This window comes from Canis lupus, chromosome 14 (genome assembly GCF_003254725.2).
Source record: "Canis lupus dingo isolate Sandy chromosome 14, ASM325472v2, whole genome shotgun sequence".
NCBI classification, from domain to species: Eukaryota; Metazoa; Chordata; class Mammalia; order Carnivora; family Canidae; genus Canis; species Canis lupus.
This window is the reverse complement of record NC_064256.1, coordinates 60,031,764-60,058,665: the sequence shown is the minus strand read 5'-3', so window position 1 is coordinate 60,058,665 and position 26,902 is coordinate 60,031,764. Positions and strand designations below refer to the sequence as shown.

Below are 26,902 nucleotides of genomic sequence, written 5' to 3'. Positions count from 1 at the left end.
AATTCCTTGAAATTCCTAACATGCTTTAGAATACAGCTTTGTTTTTATTTTGAATTAAAAATGGAATGGGATACCATAATTATTTCTGTTCTTAGGGCTTTTGAAGTTTTTTTTTTTAAGACTTTAATCTATTTTTTAGAGAGAGAGAGTACGAGTGGAAGGGGCAGAGGAGAGGGGAGGAGAATCTCAAGCAGACTCCACTGAGCAGAGGAGCCCCACCCAGGGCTCAGTCTCATGACCTGAGCCAAAACCACGAGGTGGATGCTTAGCCGACTGTGCCACCCAGGCGCCCCACGGCTTTCGAGGTTCTTAATTTGACCTTGTGCTAGATCTGTCAGACCTTACAGAACTTGAGAGTTGAAAGATAGAGAAAGCGGTTCATTCATCCTCCGCCTCATTGCAGAAACCGCCCTCCCTTCATACCCCTCACAGAGATTCATTCAGGCTCCGTGAATTTTTTTGGTGATTGCAGGCTTATGTCTAATGAACTGAAGATCTGCACCTCTGTGAATTCTTCCTTGATTCTAAACCCTCTTCTGCATGATAGCCCTTCAAATAGTTGATGATAATAAGTCATGCCTCCTCTTCCCAAAGGATGTGGTGGCTGGTCAAAGGGATATATCGTCGGAGGAATTGTTACTGTCTCTATTAGACGTCTTCAGTGTCTTCACTGAACTCACTATTTATTTAACACCAAGTGCTAGGCTCTGGGCTTACGTGATTAACAATATACATTGACTGCCCGCAAGCCAGTCCGTGTCTAGGATGAAAGAGGTAGAGAAACAGACGTACGTTAAAGCAGCCACAACAACTGGACCCAGGCTCTTTATCGTGCCAGTAACTCGTCGCTCCCTCGAGGGATTCGCATGCCAGTGTCAGTATTAAATCAAGCTGCCCCCCTGCTCCAGCAGAGGATGCTAAATCATAGAGTCTGGCCCTGGGAGATTAGTAAGGGAGGACTTCCTCCCTCGGATCTGGACATTACACCTCAATCACTGATGCCGGTGAATATCAACCTCAAAAGCTGTAAGTTGCTGTTAACTCTTACTGTTTTTTATGCTAAAACTCCAACAAGGTGGAGTTTTACACCTCTCTAAAGCAGTCTTTTAAGGAGAAACTCATGAGAAAGAAGAACACTGGTTCATCAGTCACAAAAAGGTAACTCAAGACTGATCAAAAACCTACCAGCAAAATGCAAACTATCAAACTTCTAGAAGAAAGCATAAGAGAAAATATAGGTGGTCTTGGATTTGATGATGAGGTTTTAGGTGCAACAACACCGGAAACATCCATGAGAGAAAAACAATGTAAATTGGACTTAATAATGAACTATTCTGCACTGTTAAGAGAATGAAAGGACACCCCTACACACCCATTAGTGTGGCTGAAATTTAAATTAAAAAAAAAATGACAATAGCAAGATGTTAACAAGGATGCAGAGCAACAGGGACCCTCATTCATTGCTGGTGTAAATATAATATGGTACAACTACTTTACGAGACCGGCAGTTTCTTACAAAGCTAGTCTAACCATGCAGCCCACCCACTGCATCTCTAGGTATTTATCCAACCGCTTTGAAAGTGAACATCCACACCAAAACTGCACACAGATGTCCCTACCGACCTTACCCGTAATCACCAAAACTTGGAAGCAACCAAAATGTCCTTCAATAGATGAATGAGACAAGGGGAATATTATCCAGGGAGAGAGAGAGCCTGCAGTGGGGATGGGCAGAGGAAGAGGGAGAGAGACACCCAACGGACTGCACGCCCAGGGTGCTCCACCGCCAGAGATCAGACCCCGGCCAAAACCAAGACCTGACGGTCTGACCGCCTGTGCCACCAGGTGCCCCGTGTCAGAGGTGACTTTTGAAGGTACAGTCAGGGGCACCTGGCTATGTCGGTAGAGCTTGTGACTCTTGATCTTGGGGTTGTGAGTTTAACCCCCGCATCGGGTGTAGCAATTACTTTAAAAAAAAAAAAAAAAAAGGTTCATTAGTGCCCATTGGTGATGGTTAACAGTTGAATAAAGGCTTTCTTTAAAATTAAAAATAATGATGTAGTCGGTCAGTTTTACAGTATTTTCCCTCCTTCCTTTGCATCAAGATACTATTTATTTCTTAGATGAGGCCACTTGAATACTCAATGCTTTACGTCAGGATAAGAGCCGGGAAGAATCCAGAGAATGGAGCACTACCCGCAGGGACATAGTGCCCTGGAGGGAGGGCTGCACAGCAGGACCAGATTACAGTCCCCGCTGTAGGGGCGCGGAGCTTGCCCGCTGCCCTGCCCAGATGAGCATTTTGCTTCTCTCCTCTTCTTTTGTTTTCTCTGTTGTCTGTTTTGTCTGGCTGGCTCTTCCCTTACGAAGGAAATCCCGGGACCGCTGCTGGACTTCTGACATCCCAACATCCTCAAGGCCCCTTGAGGCCAAAATCTGAAATGTTCCCAATTGGGACTGAATAAATCGGTCCCAGTCAATCTCACTTTTAAAAGCTAAATTAAATAATACCCACGGCATTTTAATTTCACGTCTTCAAGTCCTCCGTGTAGTTTGTAGGGTTGACATCATAACACCTGTAGACAGACCAGGGAGAGGTGAGCGAACATGTTTATAAACTGTGGGATCAAAAACCTTCACCTTGGGCAGCCCGGGTGGCTCAGCGGTTTAGCGCCGCCTTCAGCCCAGGACCTGATCCTGGAGACCCCGGATCGAGTCCGTCGGGCTCCCTGAGTGGAGCCTGCTTCTCCCTCTGCCTGGGTCTCTGCCTCTCTCTCTCTCTGTCACTCATGAATAAATAGTCTTAAAAAAAAAATCTCCACATCATAATCATTACTTATGAAAATGAGAGTGTAAAGGAATTACGTGCTTCACATATTAGCACTTTCCTTGCTCGGTAGTCCTGTATCAGCACCTGTCCCTCCGAACTCTGAGATGTTAGTCATCCTTATTACAGAAATAGCAAGAGAAATACCGGAAGCTCATAGTGTCAAATGGGCAAGACATGACGGGATTAACCTTGAGCCCATAAATCTCAGTTCAAAGTCCACCTGCCTCTTTTCCTGGAGTATTTCAGGCTAAGGTTTTAAACCATTATTCAGTATCCCTTTTCATATTTAAAATAACCTCCTCTTTGGAAGGATTTTTTTTTCCACGACTATACGACAAAATATTTGTACGTGCAAATGCTTACACCTGTGAGTAACCACATATCACTGTGTAGAAGAAATCCTGTGAAGCATCCATGTGAGTTTAAGAGTGAAAACATTATGACTCTGTGAGGTCTCAGTATTAATCACAGCAGATTCTGGTATGATATACTCTGGTAGCATTAGGGTAGGAACCTGCTCTCTACTAATTATGTTCATGGGGAGCAGACCCGAGATCGAGATCGTTATCCAGAGCAAGAGGAGGAATGGAAGTCTCTCCCTTAGAAATGTGGGATTGAAGGAGGTGTGCATACGGGAAACAGGCGTGTCCCAAGTCTAATAGATGTTTTCCAGGGGGTGTGGGTGACATTGTCTTTAAACCTGAATTTTCTGCCTTCCAATTGGGAGTCAAAATGTATAACAGTGTTAATGGAATACTGCTGAATTTAAGAGAAAGGTAATTCTGGCCACTTCACTGCTTGAAATCATAGTGTGGAGGGTTTTATGGGTTTTTTGTTTGTTTTTTTTAAGAACATTGAGATTTTTTTTTCATTGTTTCAAAAAAGTCAGATACACTATTATTAGAAAATCTTGAAAAATGTATATCCTTGTGATGTTTTTGTTGTTCACATTTCTCCCCCTCCCCCCCACTTTTATGAATTATTCCTCTTCCCCGGCTTATGTAATACCTAAGACGGGGTAAATCTAGTTTGAAGGATTTACTTCCATTTGTTTCCTTTTGCTTTTCTATGTGAATACAATATAATCATTCCACTTGTACGGAATTGGTAAAAGATATATTTTCACAACAAAATCATCATGGGTATGCTCAAACCTATTTAAGTTTTCGAGGATCTAGAATTTATTTAGCCTACTCTAAATGCTTTTGAAAAGCTTAACTTTAAGAACATTTTCGCTCAGATGTAAAATTATAGAAATTGCTGCATGAATGCCAAGGTAATAAAGAGTATATTACACAGTGAAAGAAAGCTATATAGTATTGTTAGTAATACCTGGATAAGTCATATGTTTGTAGAATTATGTCCTGCGGTCCCTGGTGATCAATTACAGACTACTTCTGAATCTGAAATGCTGGAGCTGAGATAATAAAAATTCCTCCTATTACAATTTCAAACTGAGGAGACCTGTGATTGTTTGAAATCTCAGAAGATCCATATGTGCAAATTATCGGAAATCAGGATATCAAAGTTCCACTCTTTTGTAGGTTCTGTAGGTTCCAAGCTTTTGTAGGTTCTGAGAAGTATACTTTCAAATTAAGTCAATTATACTGTAGCTTCTGGTTCATCTTTGAGGCTGGAATAGTTTATTTCAAAATTTGTCTCCTTGTTAACTAGACACCATGACAGTGTTTGCATAGTGTGTTGTTAACCTCCCGTGGAAGGTTAAGCGGCTTCTTCTGCATCTAAATCCGTTGCTGTGGAAAATGACTTCAGCATTGCACACACCTCCCCGTGAATAGGGGACTGAAGACGTGCACCTGTGGGATTAGGTGTAGCAGCAGGAAGTAAGAGCATTTGCAGCGTATAATTAGCAAGGAATTTTTTTTCTCTCTTTCTAAACAGCATTTTCATCTCACTAGGTTAACCAGTGATTAATGCTTGAAAAAAAACTTGCTGGAGCTTACACCCTTGCTTAAACTTACTCGCTCACTGGTTTTCAATTACTTACGCAGCCGAAGTCAAGAGGCACTCTCTTTACCATACTTCATGTTCTTCCACATTTATTGATTCCTTTATGATCATAGAGGAATTTTTTAGGTATTTGTGTCCTTTTATTAGGACTTCGTTAGTCAAATTTTGTTCTTTTTTGAATCAAATTAGAATTCGAGAACTCCTGTTTTGCGTTAGAGAGCACTGCCCTGATAAGATGGAGAAGTTAGTGCCCAGTGAACCAAGGATCTCAGAGATTTAAATGGGGGGATGAAAAAAAGCATTGACTCTCAGTGGTATTTAATGCATAGCGTGCTTGCTATGTGGATTTTAAATGTTCTTTCCTCAATTTTGTTAAGAAAACTGCGATTACCAGTATAGAAGAGATTTCTAAACATAGCTCTGTAGAACACAACATTCTTGATTAAAAACTCATCCAAAGCCACAGTTTTTGAAGTTTAGCAGACGTCTCCTTTGGAAGGGTAGTGGACGCCCTCCTGTACCAGCATGTGTAGGAATTCCTTGTCTCCGCCTGGCAGCCTCGAGCATCCCATTCGTTTACACACCAAAACAAAACAAAACAAAAACTTAACAGCGTGTTCAGTTTTTACTTTTTAACAAAACCTCATTTCCTAATAAGGTACCGTATAATGATGAAGTTAAATGCATAACATGTAATAATAGAATTAGATGCAGTGACTTCCAAAGTATGTAAATTTTACTGCCATAAAACAGAGTCTTTGCACAAAGGAGCACTGAACCAGTGATAATGTCTTCTATCCAAACACATTTGTACTGTAAGTAGAAACTGTTTAAAAGGAAAATTACATCTTTTTTCAGCAATTTATCAGAGATAATTACCCTTCATACACTAAAGGAAGGGATAAAGAACTAGAATTCTAATTGGTAAATGTCACCAACTGTTGCAGTTACTCTTACTTGTGTATATTCTTTTAATGATTATAGTCTCATGCCACAGCTACATGAAAATATATTCACTAGGTGTGAAATTCCCATATGTCACAGTTTCAAGAATAGGTAAACAGCTCAAAGATAAAGAAAGAAATAATGCTAATGAGAAATGTAAGAATTCTGGGTTTTGTTTTCCAGGCAAGTGGATCTTAATTTGCCAAAAGGGGAGGAAATACAATTTCAAAAAAAGAAAAGGACAAGCACTTAATTTTGTTGAAATAAACTTTTAAAAGAGCTTCACTTCACACCCTCAACCAGAGATTCTTCTTTCCTTAGAAAGTTGTAGAACTGTCTGCACCCATGGATTCAGTATCATTTCCCTTGGGTCTGCCATCAGGAACAGCATTTACTTTTGGGCTTAAACTGTAAAGTGTTTGTTAGTTTTAGATGTTAGAAGATAAACTCTTCCTGGCTGGTGTTTCATTATGTCGAATGTTATCTTGAAGGAGATCAAAGAAACAGGAAAAAAGACCTTAGAGTCTACGGCCACGGCCACATGTTTAGAGTCACTATTCCCCAGTCCCCCCAGCTACAGCTTCGTTTCCAATGAGGCTGATGGGTCAAGTGATTGACTACATAAAACTCTCAAGCCTACTCTTCTGTGGAAAGAGAGAAATAAAACTGGCATTGAGTGGGGGGAGAAATGGTAGAGAGAGCAAGCCTTGGGTTGGCATATTCTCTGCCTCCCAGGTCAGCCAGGCGGTGCCCACTGCAGCGTATGCGTACGTAGGTCACAGAGGTTTATTTCCAGGCACCTGCCTCGAGCTGCCGAGCCTAGCCGCCTCACTACCCATTATACATAGAAATGTGTCGTCTGGTCATTTCCATTCTGTGCGGTACATTTTCTGAATGTTCTCATTTTCGGTGCTTTGACAAAGTTTGAGAAGCGTGGAGAGAAGTGCTTGTCTTACGGGTCAGCCGTCCTCAAGTATTAATAGTAATAAACTTTGTACAAATCACCCGACCTCTTCACTGGAAAAACTGATACATGACACATACTCCCCCCCCCCCCCAAAAAAAAAAAGAACAAACAACCCTACGTTTCATTCTTGGTTATCCTTGTCATTTCATTTAAACTTTCAAACCTTGCTTAAGAGAATTAGGTGGAAAAACAGTGAAGGAATGACTTGGGTAAGTTACCTCCATTATGTTGAAACATAGTCACCACGTGGTACATGAACGCTCTTCAAGGAAAGACCAGTGAAGACCTTTAAGTAGTTGTTTCAAATCATAACTAATAACTAATTTTGTTTATATTGGGACATGTTTGAAAGGATCCTTGACTGTACGTGGTATGTATCTCCCTTTGCCCAAATGTAAGAGCAGTAAGAGCTTCCTGCGACACTCAGGACCCAGAAGCCACTCCGTTACCAGGAAACCAATTTAATTTTTGTTAATGAGATGTTCATTTCCTACACACTGGTGAAGAGATGGGCAGTCTTATCACCATATATAAAATTTACTCCCCCCATACTCACCCCCCAAAAAGCGATAAGAACTTTTTGTTGTTCTTTAAGGAGAGGCGCTGCCTTATTCAGAACTATGACCTGTTTCCCCCTCAGTGGTAATAGTTAAATGACCCATATTCTCTTTCACCTCATTTCTTTGCAAGATTTACTTTAGCAAAATGAGTCCGTTGATAGAAGTTATAAGGTACATTAATGATGCAAGACCAGGTGACTCATCTGAGCATTAGCTCCACCATTTTGTTCTGATTAATGCCGTATTCTAATCAAACAAATAGCTCAGTACAGATTACGAATCAACCACAAGTGTAGATCGTCCAAATGAGTATTTTTATTAACTAGTCCAACTATATGAAACTTACTAAAGATAAGTCCAGAAGAAAAACTTTTTAGAAGCCATTCAGGTGTTTGTCCCTTCCTGGGACTGATCTTGTAGACTCTGTAACAAGGAATAATTGTATTAACTGGCCTCTCTCCTCTGGCATTACAAGACACCAGACGCTGGGTAACTTCGGAAAGTTACCTGATTCCCACTTTAGACTCTTCTTAGAAAATTGGTTCATCAATATTCTTATTGTATTTCTGAAATAAAATAAATCTTTGACGTAGTATTGATGAATATAAATGAGTAGAAGCAATGGATAATCCTCAAAATTTCGGTTTACATTTCAGTTTGTGATCCTTTAAAATTTTTGCCCAATATCTTCCCAATAATATTTTACTCAATAAGAAAATGCAGCTTGTATGCCTTGAGCATCTAGAGTAGTTGAGAAGGGCAATCCAAGGAAAAGTAACATTTTTGGTTTTTTATATGGATAACGAGCCAGAGACAGTGACAATTGACTATATTGGCAATTAAGAAATGGTTATTGCAGTTGGGGACTTTTTAAAAAAATTCATTCATTTTTACTGCTTGGCATATTAACCTTTCAAGATAGCCCTTAAAGAAAAAAGATAACTGGTACTTTACAGCCACATGTCTCTCTACTCCTTTTAGTAATGATGAATGACTGTGACCTCGAGTTACGGACGTCAGTAATAAACTTTTATTTATTTTAATTAGGGAATTTACTGAAGGTGTGCATTGTCAATTTTGCTATTGAGCATATTTTACTAATGTAAGCCTTGAAATGATAGAGTGAATTATTTTCTAAGGTTGTGATTAAATAATACTTTCACCACTGAGACCTGATCTTTTATTCCCCACGCTCTGCTCCCACAACAGAAACCAGGAATGGATTTGGCAGATACCTATATCATGTTTGTTCGGCAAAACCAGGATATCCTTCGAGAGAAGGTCAATGAAGAAATGTATATAGAAAAGCTGTTTGATGTAAGTAACTGCCCTTGCAAGGCCTCCTGGCATCCTAGAAATATGTGCAGGAAAAACCGCCTTTGGCTGGTGTGTTTGCAAAGCAGGCTCCTCTCCTGGTCCTTTTTCTTCTGTGCAGCTAATATAGTTGATAATTTTATTTCTCTGACTGTTGACAGAAGCCTTAATTGGCTTCTTTTGTACATGAAAACTGTCACTGTTAGAATGAGAGTCTCAAAAACCTTCTGAGGTTAATTTTAACAAGCGGGATGATAGCCAGTTTATCACTGTGTACAGCATCATTTCCATAAACAGAATCATGCTGTAATGGATTTGGCTCCTCCTATAAAAGTTTCTCAAGTCCAAATAATGCTCCCTAGTTAAACAAAGACATAAAGTGCACTGAAGCCAAATATCTGCCACTCCCCAGTTACTGAACATTTTTATCTTGATTTACAGCCCTGATGCCCACTCACAATATAACCCGGCAGTTGTGTCAGGACAGAAGTCTTCATTTACCCTTGGCAACTCCTAGCAATGGGGAGGTTGTGGTCTTAGAGAGCGTGATCATTAAGTTTCACTTGTCTAGTGTCTGGAAAGGAAACTAAGAGAGCAATCCATTTCAATCACAATGTTGTCACTCATTTGTAATTATTTAACAGTCAAGTCAAAGGAAGTGGCACTTTGCTGGGTTGTAACTTCACATCATTCACAATGCTGATTCTGAAATGGAATATTTGCTTTGAACTGTATTTATTTATGTTACATCTCCCCTGCATTTTAGAAATGCTTTTCTGGCAGTTTCATTTAATTATGCAAGTTACTGCAAATGTTTTCATAACAGCAATTCACGGGCTTCGTGGTGACACTTCAGCTGTGGCAGGTACAGAAGGTCTTGCTACGTCATCATCTCCACCATGGTCTGTTGTGTCAGTGTTCGCTGTTTGTCAGGTTGGGTGGTCAAAATGAGTCTTCCCTTTCATATTTTACACTTCTAGCCTCTACCCAGGCTGTTTTACAATAAAAGTATCATCTGTTTTAATAAGCTAAGTGTTAATATGTGTGAAAAGAATGATTTCCTAAAAGCTTTGATGCCCTGCAGGGGTAGAAAAATTATCATCTATCCAGCTGGCTCTTTTACAAAATACTGAAACCATATTAGCAACTTCTGCTTCCATTTGGTATTGCTCTGAATTTACAAGCATATGTTTTACTTCCAAATTCTCTTTTTACTTTTTTTTTTTTTTTTGCTTATGTGGTAATTTTCAAAAATGTTGAACAGGATAGGAAATTGGGTTGATGTTGTTCCCTTTATGTTTGCTCTTGGTATAGCTAAAGCACGTGTTCTATGGTGCAAACAGGTAGACGCATCTGGAAATAGGCCACTGTAGGTAGGTGTGTGTGTGTGTGTGTGTGTGTGTGTGTGTGAACGTCTTCAATTTTTCATCCTGGTGACCTGTTTACTACAAAGCTTGCCAGCAGTTCATAGCAGAAGTAGAATTTCTTTCTCTATAAAGATATTACCTACTTCAACTCCAGCCCCTTCACCAAACTTTTTTCGAAGACTTTTTGTGTGACCACAATAACGAATGGAGCTAACTGAAGTGGATGCAAAGGGGCCGACATTAGAATCATGTCTAGTTGAGGGGCACCTGGCCGCTTGGTTGGTAGGTAGAGCATGAAACCCTTGATCTCAGGGTCGAGTTCAAGCCCCACCTTGGGCAAAGAGCTTGCTTAACACACACACACGTGCAAAATGATGCCTAGTTTAACTGTCCTGATGAGGTACACTTTTCTTTGATGCCTAAGCATCTGACATGGCTGTAAGTTAGCTTTTGAAAGGAATGCTTGACAAGCAATTCTGGTTTGGTTGTGAAGGTTTTGTCATTTTGCATATCCCCAGTAGGACACTGGACTTGTTATTTGTAAAATAGTTATAATGTCCTTAAACATTCTAATATTTTTAAATTGCACATTTTTATTACTATAATTAAAAATAAAAAAGTAGACCCTAATTCTATTGATATGTCATCAAGAATAACATGTATGAGGGGCTACTAAGAGCCCCTAATTAGCCAAGACTGAATTTGCCTCAATTATAGTTAGTAAATGAGAGGTTATCAAGTATGTGTTGAAAGGTAAAGCAGAATGTGTATCTTAAGCAACAGATCATTACCGAGAGACATTATATAATTATTGGAAATCCTCTTGGCTGGAGCTTAAAATAATATTGTTAGGTGTCAAGAAACAGTTGAAAATAATGACCCTATAAATACTGTTGGCAACCTTAGTCTATTACAGAGAAAAAGATGGAAGAGAACAATTTTATTCAGGCCTCATGACAAACTTTTGCTATTCCAATTAAAGTAAGAAGTAAATAGAAGGAAAGGAAGGAAACAGAGACTCCTGCCTTCAGCCGCAGAGGAAAACGTGCGCAGCACACAGCGCGTACATGCGAGCACCCTACAGTGAGTCAACGCTCCGGGGTTTGACCAACCCAGATAAGGGTAAAGGGGATCGAGGTTCTGGTCCTGCTGTGTGAGAGCATCCTTCCTCAAGAAGGATATGCTTTTAACCCGGTCGAGATTTCGCTTAGTTTTGGAAATGCCGCAAATTGCAACGTTTTTACATAAAAGTTACTCTGAAGACACGTAGTCGTCCTGCCTCCAGTACCAACACTTCAACACTTGAGTGTCTTACTAAATAATCCTTTTCTGCATGACGCTCCACGCATGGGAAAAACTACTAAAAACTTTATGAAACTTTCCCTGACAGTAGTAGTTCCTTGTGGTGTTTCTGTCCTCAAAAACTTTTGATCATTTAAGCGTCTTAATTGTCCCTGGTATGTGTACTGAAATACTTTAGGTTCCATTTGAATAACTGTAGCAGTGCCTACAGACACATAATGACCATCGCCCTAGATTTGTGTCCATTGTTTGGGGACACCTCCTACAGTCGTCCATACACAGCCCGTGCAGCCACGGGCCATGACCCAGTCTCCTGAACGTCTCACGCTGCTATTATTACTGTCCTGGCCTCCATGGACAACAGTGTTTTTGCTCCTTATCTTCAAAATCTTAAAGAGAAGGATGATTAAAATATGTATTCTCTTCAAGGTCCTAAAGATAATCCTACACTTTTACATTAGGTCTTGAAACAGTAAAGCCAGAAGTACTCTTGCAAGATCAACAAAGTTAATATTAGGACAAATAACCAAGATATTCTCCATTCTGTAAGTGGTAAAATTTCTAAAACATTGTTTGCATAACAGAATTTTTTTTTTTAAGTCTAAATAAACGATGGCAGATTCATGTTGTTCCTAAAAGGAACTGAGTTTGTTTTAAGGTATATCCCTAATTCTCTCAAATTATCGCAGGAGCAATCCCAGCCCTAGCTGTCCCAGGGCGCCTGCTTGTACCAGGAGGTGGCTGGGCACTTCACTCGTTTCCAGCCAGCTCAGCCAGATGCCATCGTCCCCATTTGTCCTTATTTTCAGGGTTAAGAAATCTCCCACTTGAGGAAGACAAGCGACTTGTTGAATCAGACTTTGAAATTGTGCTTCAGGTTCAAAGTCTGTGCTGCCTCTATCATGCTTTCAACTTACAAAATCTGAAGTGGTAAAGCAGTCCTGGGGGAAGAGGGCCGGGCCAGGAGTCCACGACCCTGAGTCCCAGCCTCGGCTCCACTGCCGACTGTCAGGGTGGATTCTGAGAAGCTTTGTCGCCTGCTCAAAATGCAGCAGAGTCATCACATATAAACTGAAAAAACTGGTCTAGGATTTCAGCTGGTTTCTGAAATAGCTTCCAGATTTTAAACCAACGAAATTAAACGAGTTTTAATTTTAGCTGTGAGTGATGACCAAAATCAGCGGGCTGGTTGGATGCTGAGTCTCGCACCCCAGAGTGGCCAGTCGTAAGGTTGTCGTGGCGGTGAAAGCAGGATGTCCCCCCAAGGAGCAGTACAAAGTGCAGTAGATAAAGTAGCAAGGAGATCCTATACGAAAATATGGCTGTGCTGTATGACACTCCGTGTATCTGCCACCAGGGCGCCGAGCCCCAAATTCAGAAAGTCAGTTGGAACTCGTCTACTCCGTATCCGTGCTGAGTCTGAGCAACCAGAACATTCTAAACAGAGACCACCCATCCTCTCGAGTGAGTGGTCAGTGTTATACATGCTAAGTTTAAAGTCTATACGTTAAATTCAAATTTTTCAGTTTGGAAAAATATGTCTTATCTGGGTAAGAGAAACCCCAAGGAAGCTGTCCCGTAGCCAGAGGGTTCACCAGGGGGTCTTTCTGCAGGTCCGCAGGCTCTCGCACCACAGGCCGGGTTCCCTCTTACCCATCAGCGACCGTTTCTAAGGTTCTATCAAATCAAAACCACCTACCACTTGTCTAGTCCCGCTCCGGCAGTTTGGCAAAGATTTTCTAATTCTTAAATTGCATCTTTAACGTCCACTCTGGTGTTTTCTTCCCACCCGCTGGGGCCTCAGGACACTTGGCGAAGCCACGGGTGCCCGAGGGAGGGGACAGGCTGGGTAGGGCTCCAGAGCTTGGAGCTCCGGGTCCGGGGGGAGGTGGCTCCCGGCTGCAGCCGTGGCCCCGCAGTCGTTCCCTAGTGCCCGCGAGTATCAGGGGCCGGCCAAGCTGCGCCTCTGGCCAAGCACGCACGCCGAACCCACCTACCTGCGGGCCTCCGCACTGATGGGCATCGCCCTGCCCCGGGCCCTTTAAAACCATTTCGTTTCAGCTCTCGTGTTGCTGAGGACACGTCGAGGTGCGGTGTTTAACTGGTAAATCATGCAGATTAAACGTTCTCTTGTGATATAAGCTGATTAAATATGTAATTGTTGAAGAGTTTCAACGAGATTTTTTTTAAAACGTTGTGATGCCTTGTAAACCTAAAAGTAATTCTTTAAATGATAGTTAATCAGTTATATTCACCTAAATAGTGTTTTACAAAGGATTCATTTCTCAGGACTTCCCTGGAAAAGAATTCTTTTGAGGAAAGAAACTCTAAGTTAAACATTTTAACTAAAATGGACCTAAACTATATAAATGAGTCCAGTAGCCATTGTAAGATACGGTAACACGCAAAGAAAACAAAAACCTGAACCCATCACAAGAGAATATGTCTCTCAAAATAAAACTCCCTTTCCGTGTGTGCGCCAGCCGACTCTGGCCTCCCAGATACGGAAGGGCGGAGATTCTCAGATTTTGGAGCACAGGGTTTTGCACCAGGGCCCGAGCCTCGCAACGCAGGCATTTATCCATCCCCAGTTAAAGTCAACGCTACTGTCCTTGACCTTATTTAAAAATTCGGCTTATTATCCTGTTGATTTCACAAGAGTAAGTGAAACAACAGAGCCTGGCTGGGAGCGGCTGCCTCATCCCGCCTTCTTCCCGGGCCCTCGCAGGTGTGTGTAGAGCTCCCTGTCTCCGGGTTCAGTCCTTCCCTCCGGAGGAATTTCCTCGTGTGTAATCCGCCTCTCCTGCGGATGCAGGCCGCCGCCCACTGCGAGTGGAGACTCCTTTGTCCTCTTGCATTTCTCATAATTCCGCGACATTATAGATACAGTCTCTTGCATGTGGATGTCAACTCACACATAGCAGTTTTCCCCTTTTTTAATAATCTTTTACTTTCAAATGACCAGGAAGTTGTTGCATGAGCCACATAAATTCGTCTAGATTCCCATACAGAGGATTTTCACTTTGACGTTGTCTCTCTATAAAAAAGAATTGAAATCCAGACATGAACTCTTGGACGATTAGGCCCCGCCATGATTTTCCTGCCAACACTCAAGGTTAAATGTCAACAACAGTCATTATTTTCCCGTTTCATCAATAGAAAGGGACGGATGATGTACGTTCAGCGACCTACTGGAGGCTCTAGAACCTGCCCATGTTGGGCGCCCAGCACCTCACTGTACTTGACGCAGATGAAAACTTTGATCTGTGTGTCGTGTGTGTAACTTTCAGCACCGTGTTATTTAGCTGCCGTGATGCACTGTCCCCCAGGTGGTTTTGGTTTTCTTGATTGTATTTCTGGTTTGTCTTACCTACAGTATTTGGACTCCTACTGAAGTCGTTTGACCTCTCTCAAGATAGTCACAGCCAAACCTGTTGTGCAGATTGCCTTTTCTACCTTAGTAGAGGCCATACAGAGCTTGCTCCGTAGCTACATTCCCCACCCCCCTCAAAGTTTGTTTCTTTTTTACAGCCTCTCCTCTGGAGTACAGCTGTCTGGTTTGTTTTTGTTAATAACCTTATTTTAATGTTATTATTTGTAAGTATAAGAATTTATAAAGGGATCTACTTTTGATGTACAGTAGGTGCCAAAATAGCTTTGGCAAGTCCAGACGCAGCTTGGAGCAGCCAAGGGCCTTCATTTGAATCTAAGCTGTTGGTGAATTAAGACCTGAGAAACTTGAGATGCGCGTGCCTAATTGCCTAAAAGAAGCTCAGCAAGAAAATGTAGTGTAGCGTGTTGATCTGATTTCTTTGATAATTCAAAAGAATCTCCCAAGAAATATGTGGACTTCTTACTTCTATTCTTGAAATGTGATCGTGAAACACAATTGTCATTTGGCACATTCCCAGAAATACACATCTTTGCATGAGGCACCTGGACATATGTGGCAGGTCTGTTAGAATCAGCTAATTAACAACACAGGCTTAAACAGGCACCTCATCTGGCAGTGCAGTCAGTTGCCTGATGGTGCTCAGCAGGATGGGGTAGTGCTTTTTATTTTTCTATCCTAATGGTCTGCTGCCCACCTAATTTTGCCTTATTGTCAGTCACTACTTACCGCAGCTTGGGGCCCTCCCAGGAGGCTAAATTATTATCAAAGGATTAGGGAGATGTAGCCTTGCAGCTCTGACATTTCTGATTACTTGTCTATGCCAGAACACTAATTAGCTGTGACTAATTAAGAAAAATGTCCCTGCCATAGAAAACCATTTAAAAGAACTGAGAAGTAGAAAAGCAATTCAAAAGCTGAGCAGTGCTCAGATTTGCCGATGCTCTTTAGATTTCCACCAGAGCCTTAACTCACCTTTAATTGTGCTCAGAATTAAAAAAAAAAAAAAAGAAAGAAAAGAAAAGAAAAGAAAGAAAAGGAAGAGAAAAAAAAAATCTCACATGTGAACTGATCTGAGGTTTTTACTTGAAGAGGAAAAAAAATTGTGGAAATTGTGGTTGATCACCTAAACCCTCTTAGCGATGGTGAAATTGTCTTTGATCAGTGGAAGATGACAAAACTTTGATTTTCATCGAGAAATTTTTCTGGACACCAAATGTGTTGAGCGTGCGTTTGCATTCGTTCACCCAAGCCGACAACAATGACTTCATAGTTCTCGAAGGAAGAAGAATATTCTCTTAACCGGTTTTATAAAAGATGGCTAAAACGGTTACAAGCCGCACCTTGAGCGTTTTCAAAGCTGTTTTCCGTTGATTTCATGCTGCTTCCACATTTAAGATCATCTGGGAACCTGACTTCGTGGGCTGAGCGGCCTCTCCGCGGTGACCTCGCCCGCCTGGACTGGGCTGGCCGGGCGCCTTGCTGCTGGAGACCGGGGCCCAGACTCCCGGCCCTGGGGCGGCCACGGCGGCCACCGCCCCTGACCGCCCGGGCAGCCGCTCGAGGCCCCCCACTGCCCCCCGTGCCCATCCCCCCCACCCTGTGGCTGCCCTCCTCCTCTCCCCGCCCCCAGCTGTGGCTTGTCTGCACCTCAGCGAGTAACCCCTGTGGGTCTCCCTCCATGTCCCACCCACGTCCCGCCTCTGGCCCCTTGGGACCGGCCTCGGAACTCCCCTCTGCGCAGCTCCACCAGCTGGGGCTGTGGGCCGCGAGCTTTCATGCAGCCGCAGGACTCCCCAGGCCGCAGCCCGTCCCTGCCGCTGCCCCTCTCCACCCCTGCTTCCCCCCCACACACACTCCCCTTCCCCATGGGACCGGCTTCAGAACTCCCCATCAGCGCCCTCCGCCAGCAGGGGCTGTGGGCCGCAGTGGGCCGCGAGCTTTCATGCAGCGCACAGGACTCCCTGGGCCACAGGACTCCCTGGGCCGTGGCCCATCCTTGCCGCCGCCCCTCCCCACCTCTGCTTCCCCCCCCTTACTCCCCTTCCCCGTGGGACCAGCTTCAGAACTCCCCATCGGCGCCCTCCGCCAGCAGGGGCTGTGGGCCGCGAGCTTTCATGCAGCGCACAGGACTCCCTGGGCCACGTCCCGCCCCTGCCGCCCCGCTTCCTGCTCCCCTTTCCTACCCCCTCCCCATGGGACCGGCTCCGGAACCCCCCTCTGCGCCCTCCGCCAGCTGGGGCTGTGGGCCGAGTGGGCCGCGAGCTTTCACGCCCCGCAGGACTCCCCGGGCGCGTCCCTCCCTCCGCCGGACAAGGCCGCGGAGCCCCTCGCCCCGCCCCCACTGCCCGTGCGCCGACTGCGGTGTCCGCCCGCCCGCCGAGGGCCCCAGAGCTGCAGCGCACAGTCCCCGGCGCGGGAGGAGCGGGAAGCCGGCGAGGCCTTGGCTTGGTTTGGCCGCGGGGCCAGCGTCTCTCCCGGCGACCAAGACGAAACGGGAGCTGGTGTTCGTGCGGCCCATGTTCCTGCCGGCCCTGCCCCGTGGCGACGCTAAAGGAGCCCCCGGCCCTGGCGCAGCGGAGCCCGCCTCCTGGGCCAGCGGGTCTACTGGCGAGAGCACCTCCCGCCGAAGCGTAGGCTGGAGGCTTCGTGGACGGAGCAGACGGGCCGGAGTGCAGCCCCCGTCGGGAGAGGCCGGTGACCACGACGCTCGCTCACTCAGTGTCTCTTTCCAGGGGAAGGTTGGAAACCTGCCGGCGTGGGGGCCAGTGAAGGTCTGCGCCTCCCCGTTCGCGGTACCAAGCGGTGACCCTGCGGTGGGGGCAGTGCTGGAAGCCGGGCTGACGTCGCCTCCCAAGAGGCTTCCCTGCTCCCTCAGGCTGACGTCAACTAGGCCACAGCACTGGTACTTTTCTACGTTTATTTAAACACTCGTAGCTCACAGAGCCGACAGGCCTAGAGTTCGCCCAAGACACATCCCTTGGTGGTGAAAGTGCACGGGCAGCCTTGGCCGCACCCCACACGGGCCCAGCCCCAGGTACGACCTGGCGATGGGCCCACAGGCCCTAGGCCCGGCCGAGCGTGCAGCACGGTCGCCTTCCGTGTAAGGCTGTGCTCGTGGACACTCAGCATGGACGCACTCGTGGGGCTTCCTCCTCTGTCTGCGTCATCACTCGAATGAAGTCAGACTGTCACACTTAGAGCCCGCTGTTAGCCTTACGTTCCCCTTCTTTAGCCCAACGCAGTCGTTGACTTCTGGGCGATGCCTACGGCTCTCACATCCATTCCGTTAGTTTTCTGTTACTGAGACGCATGGATGAAGTCAACGCCCTGGCTCCGACGCTTCTGTCGTCTGTCGGTGCAGAGGCTGCACGGTCACTGTTACACATGTACACCCTCTAGCCCCAAATACCGAAGCGCCTTGGGTTCTTTGGCGGGTAGGCAACGTGGGCTGCAGGCCGGCCTGCTGAGGCCCGGAGGCAGCAGGACGAGGGAGGCTTTGCCGCTCCCCGTGCTCACCCGTGGCCACCGTGGCAGCTCTGCAGGACGTCGTTAGATATTTCTATCCATGTCGGGGCTTGAGGAGCAGGGAATGTGTGAGCACCCGATTGCGCCTGGTCAGCGAGAGGTAGCACAGGCTTCCCGGCAGAAATAATGAGGGAAAGGAGTCTCCATGGTTCCCAGAGATGAGGCCCAGGAACCGGTGGTCGGGATAGACGTCCAGGCAGAGGGATCGACGTGCCCAGAAGCCCTAGATTTAGAGAAACCCAACATCCAGCAGAGCAGCAGCTCGCTGGGCTGGCAGAGATGGGTTCCCTGGGAGTGGCCCGTGGGCTGCAGGCAGAACGATGGCTGGCTGGTCCCGTCCCCACAACACTCTCAGAAAGTAACTCCGGAATGATTGTTTTCCATTTTTATAAGGAAATGGAAACAGAAAGGCCTGCTTATAGTTAAGTCTCAGGCCTAGATCTTCTCTCCGACCATGCTGCTCAGTAGCCATGCCAGACGTCCAGTTTATTTTATCCAGATCTGACCGTATGGATTTAAATGCAATATTGACCAAAAATTTTTTAAAGATTTAATTTATTTATTCATGAGAGACACAGAGAGAGAGAGACAGAGACAGAGGCAGAGGGAGAAGCAGGCTCCATGCAGGGAGCCCGACACAGAACTCAATCCGGGGACTCCAGGATCACACCCTGGGCTGAAGGTGGTGCTAAACTGCTGAGCCACCTGGGCTGCCCTTGACCAAAATTTTATACATAGTATTCAAAATGAGTCATTCAGCCAGGTGAAAGTGTCACGGTGCCCACACGAGCTGTGCAGTGGCAATGCGCCCCAAACTGGTGTCTACAACAGCATAACTGGATTGACAGCTGGGCCAAACCAATCATCATGATCAGTCATTTTGGTCACAAAACATTAGTCAAACCAGCATGTGTCCCATCATTTGTCATGAAGTAGGAGAGAGGGGAACAACTGATCATCTGAAATTTTCACTTCGTAATCTTTATCTCTTTTAAGATTTTATTTATTTATTCATGAGAGAGACAGAGGCAGAGACCCAGGCAGAGGGAGTAGCAGGCTCCCTACGGGGAGCCCAACGTGGGACTCGATCCAGGACCCTGGGGTCACGCCCTGGGTAGAAGGCAGATCACTGAGCCCCCCCTCTCCGTGTCCCCACTTTATAGTCATTTTAACCCCAGGAAAAGACCCCCAGAACAAAATGACAGAGGTATTACCTAGTTGATAATAATAATAAAGAACAGTATTAATTTGACTTGATTTTAAAGATTTATCTATCTTCGAGAGGGAGCATGAGCAGGGACAGAGGCAGAGGGAGAGGGGTCTTAAGCAGAGTCTGTGCTGAGCGCGGCGCCCCACGCGGGACTGGGTGTCACGGCCCAAGATCATGAGCTGGGCTAAATCCAGGTGCTCAGCTCCTGAGCCACCCAAGCGCCCCGAGAACAGTCTTGATTTTAGTGCCTTTGTGTGGAGTGTCGGGAAGGGTCGACTGGCTTAATAGTGTACTTCCAGGACATTTGGGAATGAAGGGAACTTGGGATTAATGAGGTAGAGCAGAAAAGAGGTCTTTGGAAATGTAGATCATTTTAACTTTGCAAGGAAATGTGGTGGACTTCTTTGGAATAATGAACGAGCACGTCCTGGTTACTTCACGGTCCGCTGTCGTGACGACTCTCAGGGACCCCCAAGAACGGAGGAGGTTGTCTTCTTGGTTGTCTGCTGGAGGCAGCGAACTGCCTTCAAGAATCAGAGACTTGACTGGCAGGACGGAATGGTTTCTAGAAGGAGATGGCCTAACCCAGGCTGTCACGAGTCCACACTCTGAAGCATGGATATAAGATATAAACTATGTGTATATAAATCAGGTAAAACATAAAATGCCACTTATTGTATAAACCCGAATAACACGTTCAGTCTGACCTCGGGTTTCCACCCATACAAGCTCAGTTTCCACGGGTGCAGTTCGGCCACGATGATAACCGTCTCCCGAAGGTCGCTGGAAGAATTCAATGAAATTTTAACTGAGATACTTACATTTCCCAGGGAGGACTGAAAAAATAGACCGGATGCCTTTATCATCAGGATCCGTGAAAATACCAGACATGAGTGACTGCACCTGCCGGTTCTTTAGAAATCTCCTTCATTGCTCGTGAGTCTTCGTGGTTTTATTTTTATGTTTGTGCTTCATCAAAAGGCCAAAATGAGTAAGCTGAAAACAGACAAAAACAACAGGTAATGGACACTTCTGGAACTCTAAACTTGCACATTTTTTGTCTTTGAAGATAAAGCCGTGTTGAAGGACCACGCAGAAGGCAGAGCGCGATCATTTGGCCTTCCCCGCGGGTCCGTGTCCCAAACAAGGCGGCCGTGCTGGGGCCGGGCCGGGCGCCCTGGGCCGTGATCGGCGAGGCCGGCGGCGGAGGGGCGCTTGGGGGAGGTCGGCCCCACGGCACCTGCCCATCGGTGACAGAGGAGAGACGCGCGGCCCGAGCTGTGGGCCCGAGCGCCCCGGGTTCCCGACCCGTAGCCTCCCGGAGCCGCAGAGCGGGCCTGGAGAACGGCTTGTGTTTGCCAGACTTTCGAAGACCTTCAGCATCTCGAAAATATTATCCGTTCTTTTATCCAGGCCGCGTAGCCCTCAAAAGGTGCCATTTCCCGGGGTGACCTCTCGGGCGGCAGCTCACCTGGGCGCGGTGCTGCGGGTGCCCAGCCTGCCCCCCAGGAGAGGGCCGCACACCTGCACCTGCTGGGCCCCAGCGCCCACGGGGGTCGGGGGGTGCGTTTTCCTGTCATTCACCTACGGAGGCAGCATAGCTGGAGAAGAATGAAAATATATCAGCTAGCCGGACCGACTCCTAATCAATAAAAAGCTAAACGCTTAAGCAGAAAATTCGTCACCGATTTGTTCCAGCAAAGCGGCTCTTTCCTCGTCGCCGTCGTCACCAGAAGCCACATTCTGACAAATGACTTGCTTGAAGCCGCCGTGATCTGCGAGCCCTATGTGGTCGGGTGATTCGGATTGCGGGGTATGGGCCACAGAGCCCTAAAGGCATTGTGCATCAGCATGTATTGAGACCTCGTTCCAGGTGGCCAGCCGCTGGACTTTCTTAAAAATAAAATTCCCCAAATAAACGCGGAGCGCCTGTGTCCAAGCAGTACGTGTTCCATTTAACCGAATCACCCTCGAGACGTTATGAATCGGGCAGAAGAGGGAGTTGTGCATATTTAATATATTTGTTTTATATTTCCCCTAGCCAACAGAATAATGAAATTCCTTAACTACTTCTCTTTAACTTGCATGAAGAAAGCACGGTATGTTGCTAAATCTCTTTTCAGCGGCACCGCGGAGAAACAACTTTAATCCTTGTTAGAAAATTGCCGAGTCTGGGACTGACAAAGAGCTCATGCTTGTTCCATTGTTAGCGGCCGCCCGGAGCAGGGCCCTTTACAGCTGCGCGGATCCCGCGGCTCAGCTGCACTATTTAGGAGGCGAGGTTTGTCAATTCTATTGACAATGGAGAGAGTTTTTCAGGGCCCGTAGCAGTGCGGACACAGTTGGGGATCAATGCCAGCCATTCAGACTGCACCCTCTTTCATTGCTTTGGTTTGTTAATTCAAGACTAAAGGTCCACTGAGGGGGTTCAGGGTGTTTAAGAAAGCTGATGAACTGTTTAAGAAAGCTGATGAACTGCAAGCGTTTCTAGCCCTGGTGTGGCAATTTCCATAGTCAGTGGCAACTCCTGGCACTGAGGGAGCTATGTCCTTGTTGACCTTCTTGTTATTAAAAATGCACAAGTGCTGCGCTTCTCAATATTTCAACACTCTTTCATTGTCAATACCACCTTCTGAGCCCTTCAGCTTGTTGCTTGCTCTAAAGATCTTCTTAGATTGGGTTTGAAAACTTCACCTTAAACACTAGATTAGACTGATGTTCTGTTTTCCGTGCTCCTGTTGATTTGTTGAACCTTCCCAGGGCTGGAAAGCAAGTAGCAGCTTGATGGGGAGACGGGCTGCTAATATGATTTACCAGTCTACAGTCATGCACAATAAGTGTGAATAAATACAGGGGTCTCACAGAGTCAACCCTAGCCTTTCCTTTTCTTTTCTTTTTGCTTTAAAAGAAATATCTCAAGAAAATGAAGTGAGTAATGCATGCCCTTACAGGAGTTGAATGAACCACAAAAAGAAAAAAAAAAAAAAAAACCCATATTTTTTTTGTTAAAGCGGTAGGCTGCTGTCACGGATTGATGTGGAAAAAAAAAAAAAAAGGCACCACCACACCGTAGAATATACACTTACTGCTTTATTCCTAAGTAGAGCAAAGCGAAGAATGAAGCGGTAATGCCATGCCCACGGCTTCGGTGCAGCGGCAGCACTGCTTGTCATCCCCCGAAGGGAAAAGTGAATAGTCAGCCCAATGTTTTCTAAAATGAACTTTTCCAAAACGAAAGGACACTTGCCAACATTCAGACTTTACTGCACATTCACCCTTTCTGAATGTTTTTTGTTTTCCTTCTTTCTTTGTACTGAGGGCTTGGCGTGGTCTGGGGTGCGGGAAGAGGCAGCTGACCTACCTTTGGACTTTTTTGTCAGGACGACAACCCGGGACCCACCCATATTGCAGCACCCAAAAGGGGAACGTGTCAGTCCCCGCACCAGAAATAGGAGCGTGCTGGGGACCTCTGGCTGCTGGTTTCGTTTGTTTGCTTATTTGTTTGCTTGGAGTGTGTGCGAGTGTCTCTTTCACCAGATGCGAGAAAGCAGCAGTCCTCCTGGGTTTTGTTGTTGTCGTTAGCTTGCTGTTAGAAGCCACAGAAACTGAGCTAAAGTACTGCTTTCTCCCGATTGCTTGATTTAGCCGAAAATCGTCAAAATCCTTTGACTTGGGAACCGAAAAATACGCATTTTTATCCGAAAAGAACAATCTCTCTTAAAGAATTTTCCTTATCGAGTCACTGGTTGCCTTTAAAAGTAAGATGATGGTAAAGTAGCTGAAGCCTTTTACTTCACAAAGGTCCTCTTTTCTTCTCTGTCTTTATAGTTAACTTCCAATCATTTTATTCCCAACATATTTTTCTCTAAAGTTATGATTTTGCCATTGTGTTAAAGTAGTTCTATTAATAATAAATTTCTGTTACATTAGATGTCCTTTTGATTATCACTTAATCATGAGTATCATTTATGTGTAATGGGAAAAATGAGTTAATTTTAAATCGTGTTAGATTTTTTTAAAAGCATAAAGATGTTTATGGAGTAATTTTAAGAAAGTATTTTCATTTCCCTCAAATTTATACAATTTACCATGGATATGATAACTTCACAGTCTAACAGATTAACTGGTACGTTACGCTAGACTCCATATTTCATAGTTTGTTCTCCCCTACAAAACGTTGTCTCTTGCAGAAGGACTTCATATAATTCAAAAATCATAGCTGTTGTGACTACATTTTAGCTTCCAAATTACCTGGAAACTGGTGTAGGGGTGAGGGTCTTAATTTAGTATATACTCCTACTCACCATCAGCAATACCCAGGAGTGTTTACCTGTATTAAAATAGAACTCAAGAGGTTGAGGCTATAAGTAATCTGAAATAAGGAAGTTTAGGGTTTAAATACTATTAGAAATCACTGTGTCAGCTGAGGTACTGAATCCATTTGCACCTTTTTTTTTTTTTTTAAGAATTTAGGAGTGTGTCTTATTTTGTAAAACTTATTTCTGATACTTTTATGATATCCAGAAAATTTAAAAAGCCATCATTAGGAAAGAGCAAAAGTGGGCACGTGGATAACATTTTTTTAAAATCATAACCTATCTCACATTTTAAAAACCTGGAGTTCTCATTTGTCCGTGTGGTATCAGAATATTTAGCAAATCAGTTATTCATTTTAATTAGCTTATTTTATGCATGTATGTTCAGTGTACTAACAAATTAATAGAAATAAGTCTAGTGAAACGGATTCAGGTTTAATTCATGCTTAAAATACCATTTCTTACACGAAATTTTATCAGAACAATGTTAATAATAAATACAAGGCCAGATGAATTTCAGACTTACTCGCATCACATAAGATTTCTCTTGGAAATTGAATTTACTATTTTGTCATGGGAAAAAAAAAGTATTTTTTAAGGTCTTTTTTCTGTATTTGAATACCTAAGCACACATGCACCACACATACATGATCTGTGGGGTCACCCTACATCCGTACCCTGTGTCTGTCCCTTCTCTTTCAAAAACTCTCGTCATTTCCTTAGTGCTGGATGGACTTTGCTATTTCTCACGGTTATCTGAATGAGCAGCATTATTATTTTTACAGTATTACCTGAACCTAGCTCTGTCACTATGAGTAGCAGATTGCCTTTAAAATGAAACAAAAGCAAAATGTCTGCTTTTACTATACCGATTGACGTTATTTAGGAGCGGGAAATTACATTACAGAATAATTTTGGTTTTCCCCTCAAGAGAGTGGTCATGGAGAGGAAAAAATACGAACCTTCCGAAAACACTAGCAAACTGAAACAAATCCTTTCCTTTCGTGACTTAGTCAACTGACCTCTTCTTTCTGATTCTTGCAGACACAGCAATTCCGTCCTGACAACATTCCTTCCTAAGGTCTCAAATCTTTATCTTGGGTGGTTTTAAAACAGCTTGGCAGATACTTAACAGATAGTAGATGAGGGCGTGATTGGGGATCCCTGGCTCGTAAGCCCTGGCAAGGCTTTACCATCGCTGCCGTAAAATGTCATTTCTAGGTACTGACAGCGTGCGTCAGGGCATAAGGCGTCTGCTCTCTGGTTTTTACATAACATAGAGGCTAATGAGAAATTTCCCTTTGAAAATAATTCACCTGCTTCTTCCTGCTGTGGGGGAGCCCCTTCAGTCCCATAACGTGTATTTAGCGCCCATTGTTACCTAGAGATTACAAAGCAGGCCGCTAGGCTGCAAGTGCAGAAACACGGTTTCCCATGAATATGTTACAGCTGAAAGACTCATGTTAATTCATGTAGAGAACAGCCTAGGTCAACTTAGCAGATTTTCTAGCAAAACATACAATTCTGTTAACAGGAAATTATAGCATTATTGACTTCAAGTGCTGATCTGTGGTCATTCCAGAGTGTGTCATTACCCCCTCATTACCGAATCTGTTACATGAATACTGCAGAGGCTGTTTTCTGTTTTGTTCTCCTCCCCTCTGCCCCCATCCTTCTTTCCAGCAATGGTACAGCAGTTCCATGAAAGTCATTTGTGTCTGGTTGGCTGATAGATTAGACCTTCAGCTTCATATTTACCAACTGAAGACGCTCATCAAGATTGTGAAGGTAAACAAAATGTGTTTAGATGTGAATTGCCACCAAGCTACGAAGAATAATGGCTAGATATTGACATACAAGGAAATTGTATTTGATGCAACTGAACGGATGTAAGTACTTTAAAATCATCACCCTCGGCAAACCATAGGCTACTGTTCACTTACATTTTCAGTTAGGTCATTAAGTGTATTTTAATTTTTCTGCACTAATACAAATATTTTATCGAGTAATCACATTTTAAGATAATGTCCATAAAGCCTTGAGCACATTTACCCGATTGTAGTAGGTCCACAGTAATCTGGTACTAATGTTCTTGATTATAGAAATGTTTTCTCCTAATACAGTTCCTTCATATTTATTAGGATCACCTATCATCCTGAGGGCTTTTGAATTGTATTTGCCCACAGCATAAGGAGAGTTTCCATTCTTTTGTTCTATCCTGACGTGAAAGTAACGTCGTCACTGCCTGGCTTCCTTTGGAAGCACGCCCCATCTTCTCTGTAAGTCAGAAACGATCAGTTTGAGTGTTGGGGACCATGCCAGCTACCAACAGGTGTCACATCCCTTAAGCGAGGCCGTTTTAACTTTTGCTCTTCAAAAGAAAAGGCTGACAACATACATATTATATTTAGCGAGTAGGGGCTTTAAAATCATATTATATTTAACATGGTTTTTCACACTTTGTAAATTCTAGTGGAAACACAAAATTTGCCCCGAGTATAGCTATGTCTTAAAATTGAGACAGATCCTACCTTCTGCCTAAAAACAAAACTCTAAGCTATTGAGATTCAGCTATTTTTTTAAAAAGACGACCGTCGCTTCCATTTTAGTGCCATTCACCAAATGGGATACATATGCCATTTATATATATGTATGTGCCCATATATGTGTGTTGTGTATCGGCACATATATTATGTTTAGATACGTATGTGCACGTATGACACACACACGTATACTCAGTGGTTCTCGGTGTCATCCCTGACCTATCATCACCAGCATGCAAATTATCATGTCCCACCCCAGACTTCCGAATCAGAAACCCTAGTGGGGCCCAGCAATCTGTAGATTAACAAGCCTGCCACGTGATTCTGATGATAAAGTTAGAGACGATCTGTTGCATTACGTTGTTTTTTCCACATTACCAAAAGAAAAAAGTTTTATCCACACTAAAATATTTCCCATCGTGCTCTAGGTTCCTGCAGTCTAATTAGAATACATGTTCTTTTGTGCCATAGCCACACAGGCTATCACACATTAGAACCGTAAATAGGAAAGTTCCGTTCTAAACTGAGAAATTGGCGAATCTCCTGGAACATAGAGCCGGAGCTATGATCTCACAGCAATAGCAATCACAGTTAGTCATAAACGGCAAGTAAAATTATAGCCACCCGCTAATTTTTAATACTGATAAACATAGTCCAT

At 44.3% G+C, this 26,902-nt stretch overlaps 1 protein-coding gene across 14 annotated transcripts in view; it reads left to right on the top strand.

The window, feature by feature from the left end:
• CADPS2 (calcium dependent secretion activator 2) overlaps positions 1–26,902 on the top strand; it is a 454,345-nt gene that overhangs the window by 422,500 nt on the left and 4,943 nt on the right. For 10 of the 14 annotated variants that reach the window (XM_025477139.3, XM_025477137.3, XM_049093873.1 and 7 more), the window contains 2 exons: positions 8,483–8,590; positions 25,385–25,489. In XM_025477139.3, coding sequence (XP_025332924.1) covers positions 8,483–8,590; positions 25,385–25,489 — 213 coding nt within the window. Of the gene's footprint in view, positions 1–8,482; positions 8,591–9,413; positions 9,615–20,215; positions 20,521–25,384; positions 25,490–26,902 lie in introns of those variants that run through there. The other 4 variants (XM_049093867.1, XM_049093862.1, XM_049093864.1 and 1 more) reach the window with 4 other exon arrangements.